Source organism: Mytilus trossulus, chromosome 13 (assembly GCF_036588685.1).
Source record: "Mytilus trossulus isolate FHL-02 chromosome 13, PNRI_Mtr1.1.1.hap1, whole genome shotgun sequence".
Classification (NCBI taxonomy): domain Eukaryota; kingdom Metazoa; phylum Mollusca; class Bivalvia; order Mytilida; family Mytilidae; genus Mytilus; species Mytilus trossulus.
Genome location: NC_086385.1, coordinates 43382680 through 43408408, shown reverse-complemented (window position 1 = coordinate 43408408; position 25729 = coordinate 43382680). Strand labels below are relative to the sequence as shown.

Below are 25729 nucleotides of genomic sequence, written 5' to 3'. Positions count from 1 at the left end.
TATCAATACAGATATTAATCAAATATCAAAAATTCACCTCAACCGTCTTCCTCAGATAACAGAATTTATAATCTAAATTTGACCTTACAATTTTTCCTGCATATCTGATTTTGATGTATGTATACATAGATATTAAATAAGATAAACGCCATTTAAATCAGAACAAAGAATATATTAGATTCGGCATATAAACGTGCATAAAGAAAACTATTCAAGTACAATAATTTAATATCTTAAATATATTAACCATAATGTTTAATTCTTTTCTGATACGTGCCAATTCCTGCTTTTGTAATCAATGATCCCGAACAAAGGGGATTCCCTCAAGACAAAAAACTATTGCAATACACATAGCTCAATCATCCATGAAGCGGTAGTGCCATCTGGCGGGAGAATCATGTTTAGCGAATTCTTATATACATAAAACAAACAGTGAAGTAAAAGTTTGAAATGGATTGAGTTTTTTTATATTTTTTTTTCGTTTTAAGGACTATTTAGTGATAATAAACTAAACTGCCAAAATGGGGAACGGTTTGTGTGTTGAGACGGGCAGTAATATGACCATTTTTGACTGGCAAGTACTTTCTGAGTGTATATAGAAGTGTAACTAACTTATGTGTGTTGTATTTAATTTTCTTTTTAAAAATCTTACTAACAATGGTCTCTTTAACGCACATAGCTGTATAACAACACATATACAAATACACTGCAATATTTAACGTGTAGTCTAAATGTTGATTTTTATTACTAACTCGTATTAAAGTACAAATACTAGTATATAGCACTCATATTCATTTTTTTAAGTTTACCAAAATGCAGGTAGTATAGAAAGTAATTTTGATAAACTGGCCTTGAAAACGATATTGAATATCTATTGTCAAAACAAACTTAAAAACGCATTTATTTTGATATAAAAATGTAAAATGTACTACACATGAAAAACCCTATTGAAAATAAATTACAAATATCTAAAATAAAGTCATAATATTCAGCATTGATCACGCCATAGTCTAGTCGAATTTTGCTTCTGTTATTTATTGAAAATTGTTTTGTTCATATTTAAAAGAAAAAAATATTTATTAAGTGACTTCTATAAACAGTATTACGGAATTGATTTTTGTCGGAATTGATTTTGTTTCTGTTTGTTTAACCCCTTATTGAACACCTTTACAATTTTACTACAAGAGGAAAGACAAAATGACGGAGAAGTATTTTGAGATATAAAATAAATGAAATCGTTAAAATGTCTATCAATCCACAAAAGGCACATGTCCTTCTCAGCTTTATGTATGAAAGAATGTACGCACGCGTTGAAGTTAACCATTTTAGTAAAATGGATAAGAGTAATAGTAAACACGAGATTGTGTGTATGCGTTTTAAAATTATCCTGTTCGTGTAACATTAAATGGCTTGTATCACACTTCCTTTCTTTTCTTTTCATCAGTCTTTGATTATTGTGTGTAATTTGACTGTTGTTTATCTTTTTGCTGTTTCTATGTTTTTTTTCTTCCTGATTTTGTTGGTCTATCTTATGAGTTTTGATTATCCCTTTTGGTATCGTCCGTTTCTTTGGGCTTTTTCATATACCATTCAATGGTAGAGGAAAGAAAATAGACGGGATATTTATGATTCATGAAATGAGTGTTTTTCAATTCAAGCATGTTTTCAAATATGCATATACGTTTGTACTGACAATTTTAAAGACATCTGAGACTTAAAAAAAATGAAAACAACACGTTTAATAATGTCTTGCGTCCGAAGCGCTTTTCTGGATTTACCTGCATCAGGAACGCTCAAAGCCAAACATTTGAAATCCGAAGATGTATAAGTACTGAAACCGTTGAAGAGCTATATGTCAAAAATACCTAAAAAAAATAAATAGCTTTACAGATTATTTGCGTCTACATTCCTCAATTTTCAAGAACACAATTCACTTAGTGCAACAGATACACGACTCATCCTACATCATGTGACAGAATAACCTCCTCTAACCCCCGACATGTTACATATTTATAGAAATACATCCATTCATTGTTTCCTGATCTATGATAGAACATCTGGTGTATATATCTACATAAGATTGTGTAATAAAGAATTCAAATGTTCAGATTGAATAAACATCATACTGTTATTACTGTGCTGATACGTGCAAAAGTTGTGAAATTATGACAAGATATAATATAGGGAAGCAAAATAAACATTTCGACTGTATACATAATATAAATCTATATCTCATACTTAGATCCGTGATAAAGTTGTACTTTATAGGTGTACATTGCATCTTTTGTTCCCGTTTTGAGAAAGAAAAAAATAACTTCTTTTGAGTCAGTACAATAAAACAGCTTCCCCGGTCATGGCATACTATTCACCTCTTCTTTCAGATTCTGTACCAGTTTCCTCTAAATAGACCATTTTATCTGCAAATCATTGTTTCTATAGTTCTCTCAACTAAATTTACTACCTAATTGTTGTTTAATTACACCATTGTTTATTTACATGTTCAACATACTAGTTAATAGACTAATCTAAGGAGGGCCGTATGGTGACCTTTCGTTGTTAAACTCTGTGTCATTTGGTCTCTTATTAATCGAGAGCTGTCTCATTGACAACAATGCCACATCTTCTTATTTATATAAGCTGGTTCCAGGCAGACATTCATGCTTGTGTTCAATATTTTTGAGCGAAGCATTGAATGTTTAATTAATAAACTACACATATTTCCTTACCTGCAATGGCTTAAGCATCTGGTGATCGTTAAAATAACGAAATCATGCTTGACAATAACACATGTACATAGGTTAAAATGTCTTGTCAGTGCACGTGTAAGACAAGTTCAAAGTGATAGGATGACACTATAGTATGTCGCTTAATTACATGCACGTGTCGTGATTAAGCCGTTCGATTGAGATTTGATTTGTTCCTTTCGATGATCCTCTCTATCTAGAAAAGGATACAAAGGTGAAATCGGTTCCTGTGTACTACTGTGGGTATATAAAATTTACCTCAATTATTATGTAAGGCTTAAAGCAACAAGAACAAAGAGCCAGACAGAGGCGTCCACTGTTCAGTTGCTGTCGTTTATTGGTGTGGTTCATAGGTGTCTCGTTTTGTATTTAGATTTGAATTGTTTTACGCTGGTCATTGCACATGGGGCCCTCTTTAGGCTTGCTGCACGTTGTGAGTCAATACTGTAGCCCGTTCTATGACCTAGTATACTTGTTAAACTTTTTATGTACATTGTGACCTGGATGGAGAGTTGTCTCATTTGCACTCATACCACGTCTTTTTATTTATTAAGATCGGATATTTCTTCAAGAACGTAGACAGAAGAAAAATGTTTTATTATAAGCTCTGCATTTTTTAATTACATGTATGCAATCTACTGTTCTTGACATTGAAGGATTGTTTATATAGCTTATATGGAAGATTAAAATCACAACCGGTGTCTGAAATCAGATCAATCGAAGTACTTCTAATGTTTACATGGGTTCTTAAGTCTTGGCAATGGTGTCCTATCTAGAATAATACCATCGTCTTGAATTAAGTTGTGCAATTCGATTTGCATGCATGTGTGCATTTATTTATATAATCGATTGCAAAAACATGAAAACACTCTATATACAGCACAGACAATAATAAGTGTGTATATGAAGTGTTTGAGGGAGGAATGTTTCTTTTTAAGTTTGTTTATACATACGGGTTTGAATATTAATGTGCAGATCTTAAGTGGCATGCACATAACATTAAGTTATAGCGTCAGCGACTGGATCTCTGTTTGAAAATGGGGAAGGATGCGTTTTATTTACAAAACGCCAATATATACTCATTGATACTTTCACGTTTTATATATATATGTCTTATTTAAGCACATATTCAGTCAGAGTTTTTTGTTTGTCTTTTTATTGATTTTCTTTGTTTGGATGCTTTAGGGGACGACCATTTGATATTCTGGGGGGGGGGGAGGGCAGGACGATTTTGAAATAAATAACTCAGCCTTGATAATCACAAAAATAAATGGTTTGTCCTTTGATAGTTTGAAAATAAATTACCTGACTTGCAATGTATTGAAAATAAATAACTCAGCAGGTCTATAGCTTCTTGGGCCTTCAGCGGTTCCAAGATCCTTTAAACATTTTTCCTCGCTGCGCTCGGCGAAATATGTTTGACAATACTTTTGAAAGAGGGCAGGTAAAACCTAACTTTAATATTATGTATGTTTACAATACATAAAAATAAAAATTGAGAATGGAAATGGGGAATGTGTCAAAGAGACAACAACCCGACCAAAATAAAAAAACACAACAGCAGAAGGTCACCAACAGGTCTTCAATGTAGCGAGAAATTCCCGTACCCGGAGGCGTCCTTCAGCTGGCCCCTAAACAAATATATACTAGTTCAGTGATAATGAACGCCATACTAATTTCCAAATTGTACACAAGAAACTAAAATTTAAATAATACAAGACTAACAAAGGCCAGAGGCTCCTGACTTGGGACAGGCGCAAAAAAGCGGCGGGGTTAAACATGTTTGTGAGATCTCAACCCTCCCCCTATACCTCTAACCAGTGTAGAAAAGTAAAAGCATAACAATACGCACATTAAAATTCAGTTCAAGAAAAGTCCGAGTCTGATGTCAGAAGATGTAACCAAAGAAAATAAACAAAATGACAATAATACATAAATAACAACAGACTACTAGCAGTTAACTGACATGCCAGCTCCAGACTTCAATTAAACTGACTGAAAGATTATGATTTCATCATATGAACATCAGGCACAATCCTTCCCGTAAGGGGTTTAGTATCATACCATCATAACATATATGAGAAGAACATAACCCGTGTCATGCCAACAACTGTTTTTAGAATAAATGTGTTTAGTTCCGACGCAAAGACCTTATCAGTGACTCAATATTAACGCCAAAATATGCAATCTTTAATGACTTGACAACAGTATCGTAATTATATCCCTTCTTAATAAGTCTATTCAAAGGTTTTGTAAGTTTATGAGGTGAATACTGACACCTTTGTGCTTTATAAAGAATATTTCCATAAAAAATTGGATGTGAAATACCTGAACGTATAAAAAGTCTGCATGTTGAGCTATATTTACGAATGATGTCTTTATACCGATGATAAAATTTAGTAAATGTTTTGACTAGTTTGTGATATCGAAAACCCTGGTGTAATAATTTTTCAGTAATACATAAATTTCTCTCGTTAAAATCTAAAACATTGTAACATACACGAGCGAATCGTACGAGTTGAGATATATAAACACCGTAAGATGGTGACAAGGGAACGTCACCATCTAAAAACGGATAATTAACGATAGGAAATGAAAAATCATCCCTTTTATCATAAATTTTAGTATTCAGCTTTCCGTTAGTGATATAGATATCAAGATCGAGGAAAGGGCAGTGGTCATTGTTAGTATTAGCTTTATTTAAAGTGAGTTCACCAGGATAAATTTCATTAATATACATACTGAAGTCGTCATTATTGAGAGCCAAAATATCATCCAAATATCTAAAAGTATTATTAAATTTGTTTATCAGATGTTGTTTTGATGGGTCTTTGCTTATTTTTGTCATAAATTGTAACTCGTAACAATACAAAAAGAGGTCCGCAATAAGTGGTGCACAGTTAGTCCCCATTGGAATTCCGATAATCTGACGATATACGGAATCCCCAAAGCGAACAAAAATGTTATCTAGTAAAAATTCAAGGGCATATATAGTATCAAAGCATGTCCAATTAACATAGTTTTTTTGTTTATTGCTACTAAAAAATGACCTAAAAGAGTTTGAACATATATATTCACATTCTGATTTTTTGAATGCCCATTTAATTAGATGTGTGAATTTTTTCTTAATGAGAATGTGAGGCAATGTGGTATACAGGGTAGAAAAATCAAAACTTTGAACAGATTCAAAATCACCAATATAAGCATGCAATTTATCAAGTACTTCCAACGAGTTCTTGACACTCCAAAAGTAATTTATTCCACTATTTTCGAAGGCCTTATTTGAACAATTTATTATAAGGTTTTTAATTGTACCAAGTGTGCTGGTAAGAATAATAGACAATTTAGTAGTTGAACAATGGCTTGAAGACGAAATAAATCTATATTTGTAAGGGGTTTTGTGTAGCTTCGGAAGCCAATACATAGTTGGAACTTTCATTGTATTTGGCTCTGCTTGTAAAGCGGTGGCTAAAAGTTTATGTTTGTTACAGATTTCGTTTTCTGAAAATGGAGTCAGTTGGAATGTTGGTGAATTGGTGATTTCCTTTTTCAGAACCTCGATGTAAAATTTACGTCAAACAATAATAATATTATTAGCAGCTTTATCGGCCGGGACAAAAACAAATTCCTTGGCTAGTTCTTTTAGTTTATGTTTGATACGAGAAATAGGTTTATTGTGGTTATTGTTAATAGTAAAATGTTCTTTAAAATGTTGAATACGTAAATCAACTATCTTCATTACTGAATTAAAAAAAGAGTCCAAAGATTTTTTGTCAGCTTTTTCCCGTTTTATCCATTTCATACAGTAAGTAAGGAGTGAGTCGTGGATGATATTACGACACTCATTCCAATTAATAATTGACGGGGGACGATATTTAGGTCCTTTACTGAGAAATGATTTTAACTCTCGGTCTTGAACGATGTTAAGATCTCCTGTTATAACATGGGAAATGGGTCCATAAATATATTCGGAATTACTGCAATTACATGAAGTAGGTGTATTTTCACTGATATTAACATCTTTACACAATTGACTATAATTAAACACAAATTTCCGGGTAGATTTCTTGTAAATATAACAAATAAGAGGTAGCTCAGTATTGTCAAAATATCCAGGAATTTGTTCTTTAACAGAATGGTCGTTAAATATACCGGCAATATTTACAAAATCAAAGCCTTTGTTGACATACTTAATTTTAATAAAATGTTTTTTATGATCTTCAGGGCGATCAATTTTGGGAAATAATTTAGAATAACAATATGCCATAATAATTTGAACAATTTCATACTTAGGACTGCTATATGAAATTGTGTTGCAATCCTCCAAAATTTTATTTAACTTATTAACCGGTAACGAACAGAGTTTTGTTAACAGATAATGTCTGCCGTTGTTTTTTGAAATAGAAATAAGGTCCGAAATATTGGTATGAATGGCCCGAAATTTTCTTTGATTGCGATTTGTTCTACAACCGTGAGAACGGTTTTTACGAACAGTTTTAGAAACAATATCCAAAATGTTAACGGAATTGGTTCTAGATATATTACCAATTCCCATGATATTATCATTTAGACCGAGAGGGTAAACTGTCTGTAATTTTTTAATCCAATTTAATTCAATTATTTTCCGTGATCGTACAAACTTTGAATGCGATTCACCAGGCTGCTTATTTACTACTTCTAAAGGTTGAACTGCTAAATATTTAAAAGGATGGTTGTGCTTCTTAAGGTGTTGGTAAATGATACTTTTGAATTTATTAGGTCTTTTAAAACGATACAGATGTTCTTGAGTGCGTTTAGATAAATATCTTCCAGTTTCTCCTACGTACTGAATACCACATCCCGGTTTGTTTCATGTGAGTAAATAAATAATACTGTTTGTTTTTCAAGTAATATCAGTTTCAAAATTTAAAGAAAATGTGCGACCATTAAACGTGGACCTTACCGTATTGTTGGTGGAAAGACGGGGACATGTAAGTCATTGTTTGGCATGACACTTATCGATAGAAGGGTAACCACGATTTTTATTGTTAAAAATGTTAGCGATGGTAGTATTTTTAGATAACCGATTTTGAAAATTGAGACGTGTAGATACCCTTTGAACAAGTTTAGTATTTAGTATTTTTCCGTTTCTTAGTTTCATAATTGTTTTGTTAGTGAATTACATAATAAAGGAGCAAAGATTGGCGTCCAGAATATGAACCAGCATACAATAATTAAGTTAAGTAAAAGTGATAAATTAGTTCGGCTGAAAATGTCGAACGCTTTCAGTATTAATTACCCGAAAAAGATAGTGTATATCAAGGTATGACTGATGGCTGACCAATTAGTAGAATGGGGCTGAATATTGAAATACTACTTTTTGATAAACATTCCTAAAGTAATGAACTAGAGAAGTTCTCGCTCGGACACACACTCCATAATCTAGTATATTATAAGAGCATAAACCTGAAGCACGGGGAGGCACTCTACTGCCTCCACACGGCACTAAAGACAAACTCTGTAAAAAATAAAAATTGAGAATGGAAATGGGGAATGTGTCAAAGAGACAACAACCCGACCAAAATAAAAAAACACAACAGCAGAAGGTCACCAACAGGTCTTCAATGTAGCGAGAAATTCCCGCACCCGGAGGCGTCCTTCAGCTGGCCCCTAAACAAATATATGTATATTGGTTGGGACTAAAATGATTCATGAAGAAAACTTGTATAAAATACTTATTTAATTAATCTAATTATCATGACCAATTGTCTTTTATAATATACTATGTATTTGTGTTTCGCTTGTCCTGTCTCGCTTTGTATTATCTTAATATGTTTGTATATATTGTCCTCTTGTACACAAGTATGTGTCTGAGATTATGAATAAAATCTTGAATCTTTAAATTTTTGCAGGGGATAATGATTAATTTGATAAAATGGTACACAATAACTTGACTATACATGTACTATTCATAATTAACAAATGAGCTGCGTCGGATAGAAATCGACCTTATGTAAATCAACATTAATACATCCGCTAACATGTTTCGGTTATGAAAAAAAATCCACAGAATGCCTGAGACTGTTTGGAAGCTGAATTTTTATTTGAATGCCTCAAAACGGACCAAACTTCATTTTTATTTGATTGTATTTCGTAAATGAATGTTTCAAAGGTAATCAGAGTCTGACACATTTACATATTCACGTACACTTGCATAAGGTGGATTTCTATCCGACGCAGCTCAAATATTTTAAAAATTGTATGTTTTCGAATATCATAAATATAGTTGTGAAAATGAATAATCAGTCCCTTGCTTTAATGAAAATGAAAAATCTTGCGTCAATAGTGCAGAAAATGAATAATCTGTCCTCTCAGTTTACAAAAATAAATAACCGATCAAAAACAAATCATCCTGTCCCCCCCCCCCCCCCCCCCCCCCGAATATCAAATGGTCGTCCCCTAATGATTCTAAAATACTAAAAAGATGTACTTTGCATTCCTAGCCTGAACCTATAAAACATCGCTTCTAATATTTTTCATAAGTTTGCCATCTTATTTCGCTAAGGTTGTCTTATTCAGTCGGTATGTTCTATTTCCGTCGTGCATATGTCCTTATCAAAGGTACATGTACATGTAATTCGTTGAAAAAATAATTTGTCGCTTTTCCATAAATCGTATTCAAATGTTTTTCTTAGTAAAAGGCTACAAGTCATTGTTTGAATTATACACCTACTATCACCTGAAATATTTTTAAATGAAATCTGAGAGTTAATCTCTCTGACCTCCTTTACCCGGATTTGAATTAAAAAAACTGAAAATTGTTACATGGAAAACAAACAAAAAGTAAAGTGTTTAAATTGTGTTGATAATCTTAAATATAAAATAGTTTGAAGTTCGTTGTATCAAATTAAGGACCTATGGAAAGTGCATATTTATATTCAATAAAAAAATGTCGGACGGATATTCCGTCAAAAGAAATTATTTTATATACATTTTGATTTTCATATTTATTTACCCCGGATATATGTAAACGTTCTATTAAACAAACTTCTGAATAAATTCAAAATTCATATAATTTTTCCTAAATAAATTTGCTGAAACCATAAACGATATTTTATTATCGATGCCTATAGTTTTTATTTGTATACTCTTGAATGGAATGGCTACTTTCCTTACTAATTAGCTTATGTTTGTATACACCTGTTTACATAAATCAACACATCAAGAAGACAAGTAAATACATATATCCTTTCATTGGAGGAGAAAATAGATATCAGGTTTTAGAATAGCTGTTTTCCTCTTATATTGTATTTTAATTACAAAGTTTTAAGCATAGAACTTGCGAACAAGTTTTCAGAGAATAAAAAATGTTTCATACAGCCTTCTCAACAAGTCAGATGGAATGAAATCGTGAAATCTTGCACAATTAGATAAATTTGCAGTTGACAGGATATTTTTATTACTTCAAGCTGGTAATACGAGAGTCCAGTATGCATGTTCATTCTACATTGTTCGATATTCAAAACTGTTTTGGCCTATAAAAAAAGGGGGGAGGGAGGGAGGGAGCACTGGATCAGCACATTCAAATATTCTCCCATTTACTGCATAAACTTCACCTGTCGCAGGTTAACGTTTTTGTTTCCCCTTAAGTTAACTCGACAAAATAAAGAATTTTAACACATACCTTTCGAAGCGTTAATACTTCGTCTCAACCTTGTTCAACTCCAGGTGGATAATATATTTTGTTGTTTGGTCTGAGTGTGGTTAAAATATTTGCCACTGGACGTAAGGCAAAGAATCTCATTTACGCGGACGGCAACGGGGATTGGAAAAGGGTAATGGTAAAATACTGTAAATAATTGTGTTCATAACCAAAGATATTTTTAAGTGGAGAATATCGATGCATAAAATAAATACAAAAGGGGGGATAAAAACATAAGCCTAAGCTAGGCGTCCTAGCAACAGAAGAAAGTGGATAGTCCTTCCGCGAAAAGTTATCTTGTGAAAATAAATTAGTCGTCTTGTAACACGAGACATAAGAAGTGATACTATGTCAATTATATTGAATGGATGCATCTCCTTATAATTTCAAGGTACTGCAGCTTTTTAAAACATCAAAGAACATAAGAATTACCTCGCGTCTAGCTTCAATTTGTTACAAAAACAATCTGTACGTTCATAATTATATTAATTCTATAAGCCAACGCACCATAATGTATCTTATTTCAACAATTCTTTGATCAAACCACGTGCTCTATGTCGAAGTTTCATCAAACAAATTCAAACCTTCGCATCCCTGTCATCTGCACATTTTATTTTACAACTTTTGACATGTGTGGATCATTATAAGAGTTGAGTGATTCATATTTTTTCAGTTGCACATAAGCTCTTGAAGAGAACTGTTTTATTGCATCGTTTATCGTCTGAGCGCGTGGCGGCACGCGTATAAAAGATATAACGACTTCCAGTTGCAGACGACAGTGGAATTTACAAAATGCACGTGAAGGATTTTTGTTTATCAAATCTTATCTTAATGTGATTAACTATAATTAAAGTGTACATGATGGCTTGCGTCTTTCGGTGCGTTGTTTTTAATCATAATTTTATTTCCGATAATTTTTGCATTAAATATTTTTTTCTTTAATTTAAAGTAATTGATTGAAGCAAGGGTAGCAATATGTTTGTTTATATATGTTTTTGGTTATATGCTGCTATGTTTGAAACAGACATATGAGTTATGAGATATTATATTGAAAAAATAAAGAAACGAACATTAAACTTCAAAGGAAGGGGGTTTTTCTTCTTCTAAAAACATATCATGATCCCCAATTTTATGAAAAAACTAAATAGTGTGGTCAAGCAGATGCCCCTTGTAGTCACAACGGTTAAGATTTGATTGATAGACTCGATAAACTAAAGAAAAAGATGATTCAGAAAAAAATATCCTCCCCCTCTTTTTTAAGTTATTTTTTTACTCACTAAATGTACATTTTTTCACGAAACAAGCTACCTCACATGTAACAACTGGAACTAAATTATCAACTTGATGTTTAGATATTTCATATTATTTGAAAAAAATACTTTGTTGATTGTTAAATTCTTGCAGAGTATTTTCATAACCTGTCGGATCTTACTGGAATTATTTTTGACAATAGAACCAATCGTGTATGTAATGTTCTAATATAACTTCATTAAAAAATGAAGTATGTTTATTTTATGATAAAAGTGTATGCCTTCTATTGAAACAGCTTTTTATATATCAAATTTTAACTAAAACCGAACACAACACTTTTCACCTGTTTTGTGTCTGAGACTTGTCTATTCTATGGTGTAATTTGAATACATCGTCATACATCCATCACGGTGTGACGTAACACTGCATTACTATATACAGAGAAAGATCAATGCAGACATAATATACTTTATGCTAATCAATATGTTATTGACTTTCTATTGTCATTTATATGCATGTTTCTTGATTAAGATTTTTGTTGACTTTCTATCAGGAATCTCTGGCCTTTGTTAGTTTTTTTTTTAATTTCAATTCATTTTTATCTTTTGGAGTTTTGGTGTGACGTCCATTTTCAATGGACTAGTATATATTTTGCTTAGGGGCAAGCTGAAGGTCGCCTCCGGGTGCAGGATTTTCTCGCTGTGTTAAAGGCCCGGGTTTTTTTTTGGCATTCGACTGTTTTCTGCTCTTATGTTGGGTTGTTGTCTCTTTGGCATGATCCCCATTTCAATATTCAATTTGATTTGTTGCAAGCAAAGTTGAGTTAAAATGAAATGGATACAAGCAAAAAAAGGTCATCTTTACAGTCTTCAGCAATGCAAAAAAAGCAGTTGCAATGCAAAATTTCACCAAAATTTAATTAATTTATTTTCGATACCCTACATTCATGTTTCCCTTAACCATAAGAAGATCAACTTCCTGAGAGACCCTACTTTTTCTACATTATTGAATTCTTTCCTTATATATGCATTAGTATTTGCATATTAATTTCGCGTAAACAATTTGGTACGCATAGACTCGGTGAATTTGGAATTAATATATTTCCAGCCATCTATATTGTTCTGATCTGTTTGTCTAAAGAAAGAACTTGGTTTTTTTTTTGTATGAGAAAATCGATAAAGAATTGTTATTAAGTCAGTCTGTTTATATAGTATATATTTTAAGTAATGGTTGACCTATTACTTAAATGAATTATGTTTCTTAACTGTTCTATAGGCAACGGTCATTTAAAAGCTTTATTGACAATATAAGTATTATTTTTCCTGACCTGGCCATATACAATCAAATATTTTTAAACTGCAATGAAATGGCGCAACTGATGAATGTATATAAACATTGGGTAGTCAGATAAAAATAATAGTATTTTGAAACCTTTCTTTAAATCATCCAATTAATTAAAGAACTATGTGTCAAGCTTCATTCTTTCTAGACATAAAAAAATGCTGGGTATTCATCTTCGTCTATTTTTTCTACACATTTTGGGATATCTTCCACTAAACGCCATTACAACTGGAACGTTTTAAGCTTGCAATTGTTCTCTTATTTCGTTTTAGTACTTGAAATTTGTTTTATAAGTGTCAAAATGCATGAAACTATAACATTTAAAATGTTTAAGAGTCGATGTAGTCAATAAATACAAGGTCTGTGGACAAAATGTTATTAAGCCGCCATTGCCGACTCACAATTTTTGAAACTCAAATTGGTCAGACTGTATACCTGTTGAATCCATTACTATCCCCAGTACCTGTTAACTACGGGTCATTAAAAAGCAGCGTTCTCACCTCTGGCTCTATGATATGCTATCTCTTAATAGTTTCACGCTATTTTGTGTTTATTTTTAACATCAGGTTCATTGCAGTATGTACCAACACAAAAAAACGTCAAAATCAATTGTTCTTCTGGACGAAGGTGTTGATTTATTGTACTAGTGATGGGTGTAGTTTGTTTAAGATTTTTCCTGGTTTTATTTTGGTATTTCTATAATCTTTGAATTAGTTCATCGTTGCTATTGATGCGCTTCAAATGAATTGTTTTACTTTTACGATATGTTTATTTTTATTTGGGATTTCTCTTGGTTTTATATTTGTATTTCTATAGTCTTTAAATTGGTCTATCGAATTTAATGAATATATTGACGCGCATCAAATGAGATGTTATACTTTTATGATGTGTTTATTTTTTGGGGGGATTTCTCTTGGTTTTATTTTGATATGTCTTTAGTCTTTGAATTGGTTCGTAGAATATGTTGACGCGCATCAAATGTGATATTATACTTTTCTAATAGATGTATTTTTTGTTTTGAATTTTTGTTCTTAATTTTATATTGTACTTGCTATAGTCCTAGTATATTGGATCGAATATATTTAAGCCAAAATATTATTCTTTTTCCCTTTTCTATCGTTTGAATGGTATCAATGTTCTTTACCTTTGCTTTTAAAAATATCCATATCAGAAAAAAGCATGTTTAATTCATGTCCCCAGCAGAGCTTTTCCATGAACGTTTAGAACAACTAGATACTCACACGTGAATATTTTCAAACCGTCTTTATCGTACAAAATGCGCAATGAATACGAGGCAAGCCATTATATCGTTTCATTACACCATTGACGTAAGGAGTACATTAAAACAAGATGTTGAAATCAGCTTGACCTTTTTAAACAATTCATAAGATATGATAGAAGACGTCTGTTTTGTATTCCTCTGTAATTACATATTAATGAGGCTATAGCTGTTTGATCCGGTTGTTTCCTCTCTGAGGCTTTTATCTCTTGCATTTGAACCAGTGCCGAAGGAAATATTTAAGTGATCAATGCATACACACAATGAAAGAGCCTTGACACGTTTCGTATTGCAATCATTAAAGTAATTTTCACTCAAGTAGATTATTCCAATAAAACGGAAGTATGTGTTGCTGTTTTTTTTATGCAATTAATGTTCTTGAGTTGTTTTTGCAAATTTTATATATAAAAACGTTGGTTTCTTTTTTTGCAATATGAAGTACACAAGTTCAATAAAAGACGTCATCTGTTAGCAATATGTTGAGGATGAAATAAGAGCAAATGAAAAGAAAGAACGATAAAGAAAGAAACATTCTTTTTTCAAATTGTGTTTCAAAATACCATTAAATCACTACGTAATTGAATTCTATCATACAGTGGTGTATCATTCGTAAAACGCACGTTCTGAAGGTACATTTGAAATGACGCAAATTGATATAATTGATAGAAATGTGTTGTAAGTCATACACAATCGATAGATATTGAATGATATTGTTTGAATTGTTTTACATTGTCATATCGGGGCCTTTTATAGCTGAGTGACTATGCAGTATGGACTCTGCTCATTGTTGAAGGCCGTAAGGTGACCTATAATGTTAATGTCTGTGTCATTTCGGTGTCTTGTGGACAGTTGTCTCATTGGCAATCATACCACATCTTCTTTTTTTTTTTATATTATATCGATTCAATAGTTATTTAATTATATGACACGACTCGATATTTATTGAATATTCTGACATCGAAAAGATTGTCATTGAATAACCTTACACCGACTTCAGACTTATTGAATGAAGGACATCAACTAGATTGTCATTGAATAACCTTACACCGACTTCATACTTATTGAATGTTTTGACATCGACCAGATTTTCATTGAATAACCTTTCACCGACTTCATACTTATTGAATGTTCTGACATCGACTAGATTGTCAGTGAATAACCTTACACCGACTTCAGACTTATTGAATGAAGGACATCAACTAAATTGTCATTGAATAACCTTACACCGACTTCATACTTATTGAATGAAGGACATCAACTAGATTGTCATTGAATAACCTTCCACCGACTTCATACTTATTGAATGTTCTGACATCGACCACATTGTCATTGAATAACCTTCCACCGACTTCATACTTATTGAATGTTCTGACATCGACTAGATTGTCAGTGAATAACCTTACACCGACTTCATACTTATTGAATGAAGGACATCAACTAGATTGTCAGTGAATAACCTTTCACCGACTTCATACTTATTGAATGAAGGACATCAACTAGATTGTCAGTGAATAACCTTACACCGACTTCAGACTTATTGAATGAAGGACACCGACTAGATTGTCAGTGAATAACCTTACACCGACTTCATACTTATTGAATGAAGGACATCAACTAGATTGTCATTGAATAACCTTACACCGACTTCATACTTATTGAATGTTCTGACATCGACCACATTGTCATTGAATAACCTTCCACCGACTTCATACTTATTGAATGTTCTGACATCGACTAGATTGTCAGTGAATAACCTTACACCGACTTCATACTTATTGAATGAAGGACATCAACTAGATTGTCAGTGAATAACCTTTCACCGACTTCATACTTATTGAATGAAGGACATCAACTAGATTGTCATTGAATAACCTTACACCGACTTCATACTTATTGAATGTTCTGACATCGACTAGATTGTCAGTGAATAACCTTACACCGACTTCAGACTTATTGAATGTTCTGACATCGACTAGATTGTCAGTGAATAACCTTACACCGACTTCAGACTTATTGAATGAAGGACATCAACTAGATTGTCAGTGAATAACCTTACACCGACTTCAGACTTATTGAATGAAGGACATCAACTAGATTGAATGTCATTGAATAACCTTACACCGACTTCATACTTATTGAATGAAGGACATCAACTAGATTGTCATTGAATAACCTTCCACCGACTTCATACTTATTGAATGTTCTGACATCGACTAGATTGTCAGTGAATAACCTTACACCGACTTCATACTTATTGAATGAAGGACATCAACTAGATTGTCATTGAATAACCTTTCACCGACTTCATACTTATTGAATGTTCTGACATCGACCAGATTGTCATTGAATAACCTTCCACCGACTTCATACTTATTGAATGTTCTGACATCGACTAGATTGTCAGTGAATAACCTTACACCGACTTCATACTTATTGAATGAAGGACATCAACTAGATTGTCAGTGAATAACCTTTCACCGACTTCATACTTATTGAATGAAGGACATCAACTAGATTGTCATTGAATAACCTTACACCGACTTCATACTTATTGAATGTTCTGACATCGACTAGATTGTCAGTGAATAACCTTACACCGACTTCAGACTTATTGAATGAAGGACATCAACTAGATTGTCATTGAATAACCTTACACCGACTTCATACTTATTGAATGAAGGACATCAACTAGATTGTCATTGAATAACCTTCCACCGACTTCATACTTATTGAATGTTCTGACATCGACTAGATTGTCAGTGAATAACCTTACACCGACTTCATAATTATTGAATGAAGGACATCAACTAGATTGTCATTGAATAACCTTTCACCGACTTCATACTTATTGAATGTTCTGACATCGACCAGATTGTCATTGAATAACCTTTCACCGACTTCATACTTATTGAATGAAGGACATCAACTCAGTAGTCATTTTTGAAAATGATCTGACATCAATTCGATAGTTATTGAATGGTCTGATATCAATTCGATAGTTGTAGAATGGTCTGATATCAATTCGATAGTTGTAGAATGGTCTGATATCAATTTGATAGTAACTGAATGATCTTATATCGATTTGATAGTTATTAATAAAATTGAGAATGGAAATGGGGAATGTGTCAAAGAGACAACAACCCGACCAAATAAAAAACAACAGCAGAAGGTCACCAACAGGTCTTCAATGTAGCGAGAAATTCCCGCACCCGGAGGCGTCCTTCAGCTGGCACCTAAACAAATATATACTAGTTCAGTGATAATGAACGCCATACTAATTTCCAAATTGTACACAAGAAACTAATATAAAAATAATACAAGACTAACAAAGGCCAGAGGCTCCTGACTTGGGACAGGCGCAAAAATGCGGCGGGGTTAAACATGTTTGTGGTATCTCAACCCTCCCCCTATACATCTAACCAATGTAGAAAAATAGATTGAATTCTCTGACATGAACTCTATATTTATTGAATGATCCGACATTGACTCTATATTTATTAATAATCTGACATCGATTCGATACTTATACAGTGCTATCACATCGATTTTGTAGACTAGTTTTTTAATGATCTGACATCGTCTCAATAGATAATGAATGATCTCATACCGATTAGATATTCATTGAATGGTCTGACATTGACTCGATAGGTATAGAATGGTCTGACATCAATTCAGTACTTACTGAACATTGTGATATCGATGATATAAGCATTATATGATCTGATATCGACTTGATTAGTTGTTGAATCAACTATCGATTAAATAGGTTTTGAATGGCCTTTATTGAATGGTCTGATATCTCCATGTTACAATAAATGATTTATAATCAAACTCAATATTGATTGAATGATCTTACATGAACTATCGACCCAATAGTTATTTATTGATCTGACATCAACCTGATAGTTTTGAATAATCGGATATCGACTCGATATTTTTACAGTGGTCGTAAATCGATTTGGTAGTTATTCAATGATATGACATCGTCTCGATAGATATTTAAGGATCTGGGCCGCGTTCAATATCGTAGCTGCTACGTAGATCTACGTAGTGCTACGTATATTTTGACTTTTGAACGTGTAGCTATAGACTAGTTGTTATATATATATTGAAAGCAGCTACATACCCGCTACGTAGTTGCTACGATATTGAACTCAACCCTAATAACGACTCGATATATCATGATCAGACGAGATCGGCGATAAAGTTAAGAATGTATAAAATGCTTCCTCTGTCGTCTGCTGTCTAAAAGTTGATAACTAATCGAGCTGTTCCTACTGTTTTTAATCGCTTCATTCACTTTTGATGTTTTAATAATATGATTTCAAGGTCATTGGGAATATATGATATTGTTAATGATATATAATTGTTTGATGGGATCAGTGGGGAGGGGAATATAGATAACGATCATATCAGATAGTTGTGTTAAATAGATGTCTGTTTTTAATGAACAAGGGTTAGTGAACTTCATATACCGGTATATATATGCTTCTCATAAGTTTCATTAATGAAAATATGTGCACGTGTGTTTATTTCCGTAAGCATACAACGAAACTGTATAATTTCTTCCAAATGCTTATAAACTGCTTGGACAACTCTCTATCTAAGGAGACAAGGAGATGTTATATGTTTTATGAAAACAATTTTATGACAGATATTTTAACTGTTTTGTAAAGAGCTTAAAACCCCGACTCAAACTTTACTTTTTGTAATACTTGCTAATATATTTTTGATATTATACTTCAAATATTTGCCACTGAACATGCAATAAGCAACACACAATCAATCATCCACTGTGCATGGTATGGTGCTCATTTAAACCTGCATGTGCCTATCTTAAGACCGATTCTCGTAATGACAGGTTTTGAGTTTTCTGTCTTAGTTATCGTTCAAATATAATTGTGATTTACCACTGAATTTTTCAAGTTTTTTTCTGGGTTGATACCGCTGCCGGTGGAATGGTAGTTTTCTAGTGTATAAAACCTCGGAAATAATTATATTTGTACTATTAGTAATTCGGTACTGACATCATTCATAGCATACCTTTATTAAATTCGTCGTTAATATTTAGACATATTTAAGGACAAACTAAAGGTATCATCTTGCTTAGGCAAGTTATGCCTTCTAGCATATACCCGTATCAAATATTTATACACCCTTGGATTTCAACTGTTTCGGTTTAAACTCGGGGTCAATTCAGAAAAGTACAAAATTAACAAAGCACTATTTTCATTGTTTTACATTCTATTTTGAAAAGATAATCATGTGTTTGTTCCAAGAAACAATTGTTAGAATGCTTTAAGTAATATTACATAATGTTTTGTCTTCAGATCATTAGTTACTTCTAAAACATAAAAGTCTTCTTATACAGAATCTGTCAATTAAGTATCTGAACTCTCATTAACTGCAAATTCTCAAAATATTCAGACAGGTACATAAATTAGCAAGTGCGTCATTAAAGAGGCTTCAACTGTTTTTTGGAGTAGTTCTCTAATTATCTTTTTTCATGGCATCTTTTAACGACTTGTAAGAATCAAAAATATTTCTTCCAAGTTCATCCCCAAAGTGTGACTAGGGAGTAGAAATATTGTCTCTATACCTGATACTAAACCCTTGCAAAGGGGAACGCCCGTTTGAATGTGCAGGATGTACAAGTACGTAGCCACGTTCGGTCAGAACGGGGACGTTACATCCGATGCATTGTTTAAGGAGAATGCCAAGCTTTTGTGCATGTTAAGAATACTTCAACAACTCACGAATGATCTGTTGATAGCCTGTTGCAAGGGAAAATATCGATCTCTATCACAATTTTCCTCATTTTCCAGTCAAAGTGCAAATTATACCAACCTTCAGCACGGAGGGCAAATTATACCAACCTTCAGCACTGAGGACAAATTATACCAATCTTCAGCACGGAGGACAAATTATACCAACCTTCAGCACTGAGGACAAATTATGCCAATCTTCAGCACTGAGGACAAATTATACCAATCTTCAGCACTGAGGGCAAATTATACCAACCTTCAGCACTGGGGACAAATTATACCAATCTTCAGCACGAAGGGAAAATTATAACAACCTTCAGCAGGGAGGGCTTCGAATTCTATAAAGGATTACCTATACCTATTGTATTTATTGTTAATTTGTTCTCATCCTGCACTCCGACGTTAAGCAACTACATGTAGTAACCGTCGAAAATGTCAATAAGCTGAAGGTCAAATATGAATTAAAAAAAAAGTTCAGAGAAAGCTCTTTACTACGTGTATATTTACCGGTTACATATATATTTCTATTGACGGACCAGCCAGTTTGAAATTTATATTGAAGTTGATAACTAATTAAGATATCACTTATTCATAAACATTTATGATGGCAGTCAATAGAAGATGCCCTGTCCTTGAACATCTATATACTTATATTAATGTTTTAAAGTGACTATTATTTGACAAAATTGATTTGTTTAAGCATTTTGTTCAAGTATAATATGTTGATAAACATTAGACAAATGTGGAAAATAATCACAGATATAAGACATAAACAATATTAGATATATTTTACAGAAGTACTAATCTTTAATCAACTATAAAACTGTTCAGAAATTTGATTAATCACAACATTATCATAAGTTTTATTGTCTTTATGGCTAATAAAATGCAAAAAGAATGGACAGAGGAATGCTTGTACCTGATTTGATTTACAGGTATTTCATATTTTATAAACAAATAAATATATTAATTTGTTTTCAATTGGCTTGATGTCTTAACTAAAGACAGTTACGTAATGTTAGTTGGCGATGATTATTCACATAACAATAAAACAATATTTTTTCAATCTTTTATATCATTGTTAGATTCTTTAGGATGAAAAAAAGTATTTGTGAATAATGCAATGGTATGTTGCACTTTACATTCAGATCACGCGTGATTTTTCGTTGCTATGCATCTTTGTTCAAACTCAATCGGAAAACTTAGGCTGACTTTGCTTCTCTAAATCTGGAATCTGCTGATTGTGACAAAGCCCTTTTCTAGCTGTTGGCTCCCGTTTATACGCTCTTTTTCGTGTTCGTGATATTGTTGTTTGCTACCTCGTGTTGTTAGATTGCGAAGTTGTATACGGAGACCCGAGGTGATTCTGAGCTCTTCGTACGGTTTGGGTTCATACCCATAATCCCTGATGTATTCATCCTAGTCTCTTAAGTCCACCAAATATGTATTTTCATTTTAACCGTTAATCATAAATACAAACACATTCAACTGTTTTAACACCATTGACTAGATGAGAGGCTTTATATGATTTATGTCCCTGATAACTGCATTTTTATTGTAAACTGAAAGAATAAAAGAATTTAGGTGCTCATTGTTCTTGTTTTCTCTAGAAAATACAAAAGTTTATGTTCCTGTTTTTGGTAATTTCATGAGAGTGTAGATGCATATGGGGTTACTAGAATAGTGAATAATGGACAAAGGGTGTCGAATAGAGGGCAAAGAAATAAAGAATAGAGAAAAATAGGCAAAAAAAATGATAGCTTATTAAAAGAAGAATGTTGAAAAAGATGAAAAATAGAGAAAGTTTGTATAAAAAATAAAGAAGAATGAAAATAAGGACTCATCTCAAAACCCGCTTTTATCCTTTTTTGTTTTTCATGCGTATATAATAGCAATTGTATTATATGTAATAACACCAATGTCTGTCTGTCTCTACTTTAAAACAAAACAAAGAGCAAGGAGTTTAGATATTTGTAACGTAAAACGGACATCTGTTAATGAAGTCCTCAGTCATTTGTTTGTGGGGGTTAAATCTTTAAGAGACTATGTCTGAAATTCAAATACCAACAAGAACCTTTGATAATTATTAATACCGTACTGCACAAAAACTGTATACCTTACCTAATTAAATCTACTGATAGCATCTTTATATCGTAGGTTGACATAGGTTCATGTTACATTACAATTAACCTTGAGTGATCTCATTTAAATAGTATGTCATAGGATTGATAGAGTTTTGTATTGAAGGACCGAAGATGAGATTGAAATATCAAAACTTAGTCACGCACATTAGTTTAAAGAAGTAAACATATGTATAAATGAGAAAGATCATCTATTTAAAATAAAATATAGATCATAGCGTTTAGAATTTATATTACCTCCTAGCCGTGGAAATCGAACAATTACATGTAGGGTTGATTTCTAACAACTTGTAAAGTATAGAAAACTTTAATGGTCCTAGAGACTTTCTTTTATACACTATGTTGCATATCATTAATCAAATATTTTGGAGGATTTGTTATTCGTTAAAACTTCATCACATGTGCATTAATTTTGTACTTATTCAGTTTACACGCCAGTATACCTTGCGTTACGCTTTTCGTAGTCAAAAACAGCATATTGCATTGGGGATGCAGCTTATCACAAAAATACATTCTAAAATCGCCAATTTTACATTGTTCATGAAATAGTCATGATTGATTCATACTATACCAATTGTAGCTTTTGGTTTAGGTCAATACGAAAATATGTCGACCTAGAGAAGCATATCGACCTCGGACTTTGTCCCCAGTCAATATGATTCTCTTGCGTCGATATAACCCGTATCGACCTCATAATAAGGCTATATAAACGTTGTAGTATATCTTTTCTATCTCAACGCTATAAAACATCTTTATCGCCACTGTATTGACTTTATATTTACATGAAAGAATTCAATCCGATCGTTCAACCTGCAGTCTGTCAGCAAGCATTCTCGTAATTATCATGACCTAATGATTGCACATTTTTTTCTATAAGATGAAAGAAAGGAAACATTAACGGTGCTCTGAACACACATAGAGTATTGAATATATGTTTGGTTATCTGATGATTCCAGCTGTGTTGTATATAATGCAAGAAATTTTGGATGGAAAAAAGTCAAATAACAAAAAATACCGAACTCTTAAGATAATTCTTTACAGAAAGACCTTTATTTAATCAAAAACTCAAACACATCAAACGAATGGAAAACAACTGTCAAGTTACTGACTAGGTGCAAATCTTTTCTGATCAGCTACTAGGCAAACCTCTCATTTGCATAGAAACAAAAACAATATTTCAACTGGATTTTGGTATAATAAGGGAAACGAATTCAAACAATTTTGTTCTTTTTGGGGGGAACATAGTACATTTACTTATATGAACGGATGAAGCCATTAATACAATTGGTACATTCTTAATAGGTTAAAACAAAACAAAAGTAAATGGTAGCTCCAGTAGCAATCATAACACATCTTATTCTAATTTAATTTGTAGTGTTCTAAAGACATTATATATACCGAAATCAAGGCAAAATAGTATGGCTATTTCAAAAGCTTCTCTATTCTACTTAGACTTCAACATGTATTTTGAAAGAAGTAAAGAATTTTCATTATGTAGAGAATAAATATTTATGTGAATCACACTCAGAAAACACATGTAGTCAAGTAGGATAAAAAAGGATTATAAATACCACTTGTTTAGTATGATCCCATTTCTATAAAATAAATATTTACATATCATATATTTTTGCAATCTAGTTATTAAAGAATTATTTATGACAAAAAGTTAATCGGTATTGGGAAATAAATTTAAAGATTTTAATTCTAATGGTTTTCAGGTTCAATTAAGAAGAAACTATTGTGTGAAATGATAATAATATAGATCAAGGCAAATTTAAGATATAATGGAAAATTTAAAAAGCGATTTATTAAATTACTTGAGAAAAGAATTAAATAAATATATAAGGACACCTTAACGTGAACAAACATGTAGATCATACACAATGTTATTAATGATTCATGTGTTTTCCTAAATCATCAACGTTCTCTGGTCCGGCTACACAGTTATCGTCCCTTGATTAACGAATATACATGTAGTCTCTAGTGTGGACAGTGTGTTACCTATCAATTTTTGTATACCCATTCCAAATTTATTTCTTTATGTTTTTTGCCTCAAATAGCAAGAAGGGGGATAAGATTACACTGTAAAAAAGCTTGATTCATGAATTTTAATGTAAAGTAGTGATTTGGTCCAGTTGAAAAAGGTGGAAAATTAGCATTTCTGAAGCTGTCAAAAGATTTCAAGACCCCCTTTTACATACAATTGTCCATATTTTGAGTTAGAGCTAATGAACTTTTCTATAATTTTGATATAATTTGTCCCAAAAGTAGTACAACACACTGTAAAAGCGCAGGTGGGATTTTTCTTATTTCCATTTATTGTCTAAAAGAAATGCATTACGAAATAACTGTGTACTCGGATCATCTGGGATCAGTTCATCATATATATTCCCACTTTCTTAGTTTAGGACACAGTAGGGTTGTCCGATTATTTCGTCCTTATATATTTTTCATTCGAAACTGCTCTAAAAGAGAGACAGTAGGTTCAAACATTTGTATCTAATAATGTTATTAAGAAACTGAAACATTTCTATGGGTTTATACAAATCGTTTGGAGGGCGAGGGGATCCCACAGTAAAACATAACTTTCGATAAAAGCACGTGGTTTATCAATGTTTTACTGTAAAAGTTGTTGTTAGTTTATTTGTCTTGAGTGCGTACTTGGCAAGATTATATATTATGTTTTTCAAACCTTAAAAAAAATGTTTATACATCTTTTTGTGAAAAAAACAATTTGGTATACATGTATTTATGCAAAAACCCATTTTAATGTTTACATTATAATCATAAAGAATGTATACATATCCTACAAAAACTCAGATTTTAGAAATATCAATGCATGTTTATTTCTGTAGGGCCAATATTTGTTTGAAATATTTGAAAGCTTTACAAATTTATTTGCAAATGTTCCTTTTGTCCTTAGTTCTAAAGGTAACTATTCAGACTTAAGACCTGTGTGAAAAAAAATCAATAATATGTGTTTTGGATCGAAATAGATAATAGTTCTTAATCATTGCTCTTTGCACAACTCCATTGAACCGCTAAAATCATACCATAATAAACCCATTATGGTTATGGACTTAAAATAAGGTCAACCATTGGAAAATTTAAAACATGGTTGATTTAATGTTTACTTATTCTTAAACACAACAAACGACTTGAAACAATAATATTCAAAAATGTGTATTTGTCCATTTTAAAGAAATCGTAATATTGCAAATAACATAATTCAATAGCATGTGAGAGCTAGGGTTAACGGTGTTTACAGAATTCAAAACAATGAATAAAAGGAGAGAAAGGGGAGAGAGTAATGGGGAAATAGAATATGAAGAATAAGCAATAACTGACAAACAAATAAAAAACGTATTAGGAAAACAAAGCCAAATAGAGTAAAATATCATTAAAAAAGAAAACCTCCAGACCCGGCCCTCTTCCGATCCTCTTTTAAGTGTTATTTATATTTAAATCAAGCAATATTTGAAATACTCCAGCGATGCTCTTTAATGGTAATTAAACGTATACTTGTA

At 32.3% G+C, this 25729-nt stretch overlaps 1 protein-coding gene across 1 annotated transcript in view; it reads left to right on the top strand.

Moving 5' to 3' along the window:
* The first annotated feature begins 358 nt into the window (after positions 1-358).
* LOC134695441 (innexin unc-9-like) overlaps positions 359-25729 on the top strand; it is a 53087-nt gene continuing 27716 nt past the window's right edge. The window contains exon 1 of the mRNA XM_063556693.1: positions 359-574. Coding sequence (XP_063412763.1) covers positions 522-574 — 53 coding nt within the window. The 5' untranslated portion in view covers positions 359-521. The remainder of the gene's footprint in view (positions 575-25729) is intronic.